Source organism: Perkinsus marinus (genome assembly GCF_000006405.1).
Source record: "Perkinsus marinus ATCC 50983 genomic scaffold scf_1104296969256, whole genome shotgun sequence".
NCBI lineage: Eukaryota > Perkinsozoa > Perkinsida > Perkinsidae > Perkinsus > Perkinsus marinus.
Window position 1 is genome coordinate 1 of NW_003202889.1, and position 1,023 is coordinate 1,023.

A 1,023-nucleotide genomic window follows, 5' to 3' on the forward strand; every position below is an offset into this window, starting at 1 on the left:
TGGCTCACCGCCGGTTCAGCCAAGGCTACAGCTATCAACTCGTGAGACTGATGGATCTTAAATAGGTACCGAGGGCAGAGTCGACTGGAGAGAAGGGTCAGTGTCCCGCAGGCGGGTGACCCCTTGTGGCAAGGCCAGCCTGTAACCCTTATCACACTCGACTGCTGCCTCGAACGATCGTGACCTCGCTAACCAGAGCAACCGGCTCAGATAAGCAACCGTGTCTTCCTCAGCTTCGAGAAGATCTCGACCACGACGACACCACCACCACCATAGTTTTTGTTGGCATCGACGACTTCGCTGGCAGTACCGGGACTTTTGGTGGATGAGCTGGCAGACTTCGCATCGGCTACCTCCGTCATAGTGGTTGTTTCGGACTCTCCGTCGAGTCCCCCATATGCACACCTTCTCAATAGTTCGTCGGTCAGCTCCTTGTCCTCCAGGGCCGCCTCGAGCACACCCACAGTACTAATACCCATGTCGACACGAACAGTCGACGCTTTCTCAGCCAAGTCGGGGAAAACTTCGCGGAAGAGGTCGGGCGTGCTGGGCGTGGTAGACATATAAAAACAATCTGCGACCAGCTCAAGTAAATCGTAGCATGACCCAATACTCGTCTAGCTGAATTCTGTGGCAGAGTTTCTGCCTAGCCTGGCACGCTAAGCTAAGGTCCTCAGCTCGGTCACCGAGCCTCGGTGGAGAACACAGTGTCGCAGTCACTGTCTCTAGGGCAACGAGAGATTGAGCGGACACGGAGGCAAGTCGACGAGTGGTCAGCCACGCGAGGCGGCCGTCCTAAACTCGTAGAGCCACTCAAGCCCGATCAACTCTGGGACCCAGAGTCTGGGTATCAGCTTGGTCTAACCCCGAGACAGAGACGCACAGAACCCAGGTCTCATGATGAGACTAACATCCTGCCGGGATGATCCCGGCAGGGCTACTGCTCGAGACCACCTCGAGAGTCACGACAGCTTCCGCTTGTCGTTCTTTACCCCACCATCCGGCCACTGAGGGAGTGACTCA

At 56.5% G+C, this 1,023-nt stretch overlaps 1 protein-coding gene across 1 annotated transcript; it reads right to left on the bottom strand.

Annotated features, from left to right (window-relative positions):
• Positions 1-206: 206 nt before the first annotated feature.
• Pmar_PMAR027166 (hypothetical protein) lies at positions 207-563 on the bottom strand (the record flags this gene model as incomplete). The annotated part of the gene is made up of 1 exon (XM_002767983.1): positions 207-563. One exon carries the CDS (start codon positions 561-563, stop codon positions 207-209), a length of 357 nt encoding a protein of 118 aa, XP_002768029.1.
• Positions 564-1,023: the final 460 nt, after the last annotated feature.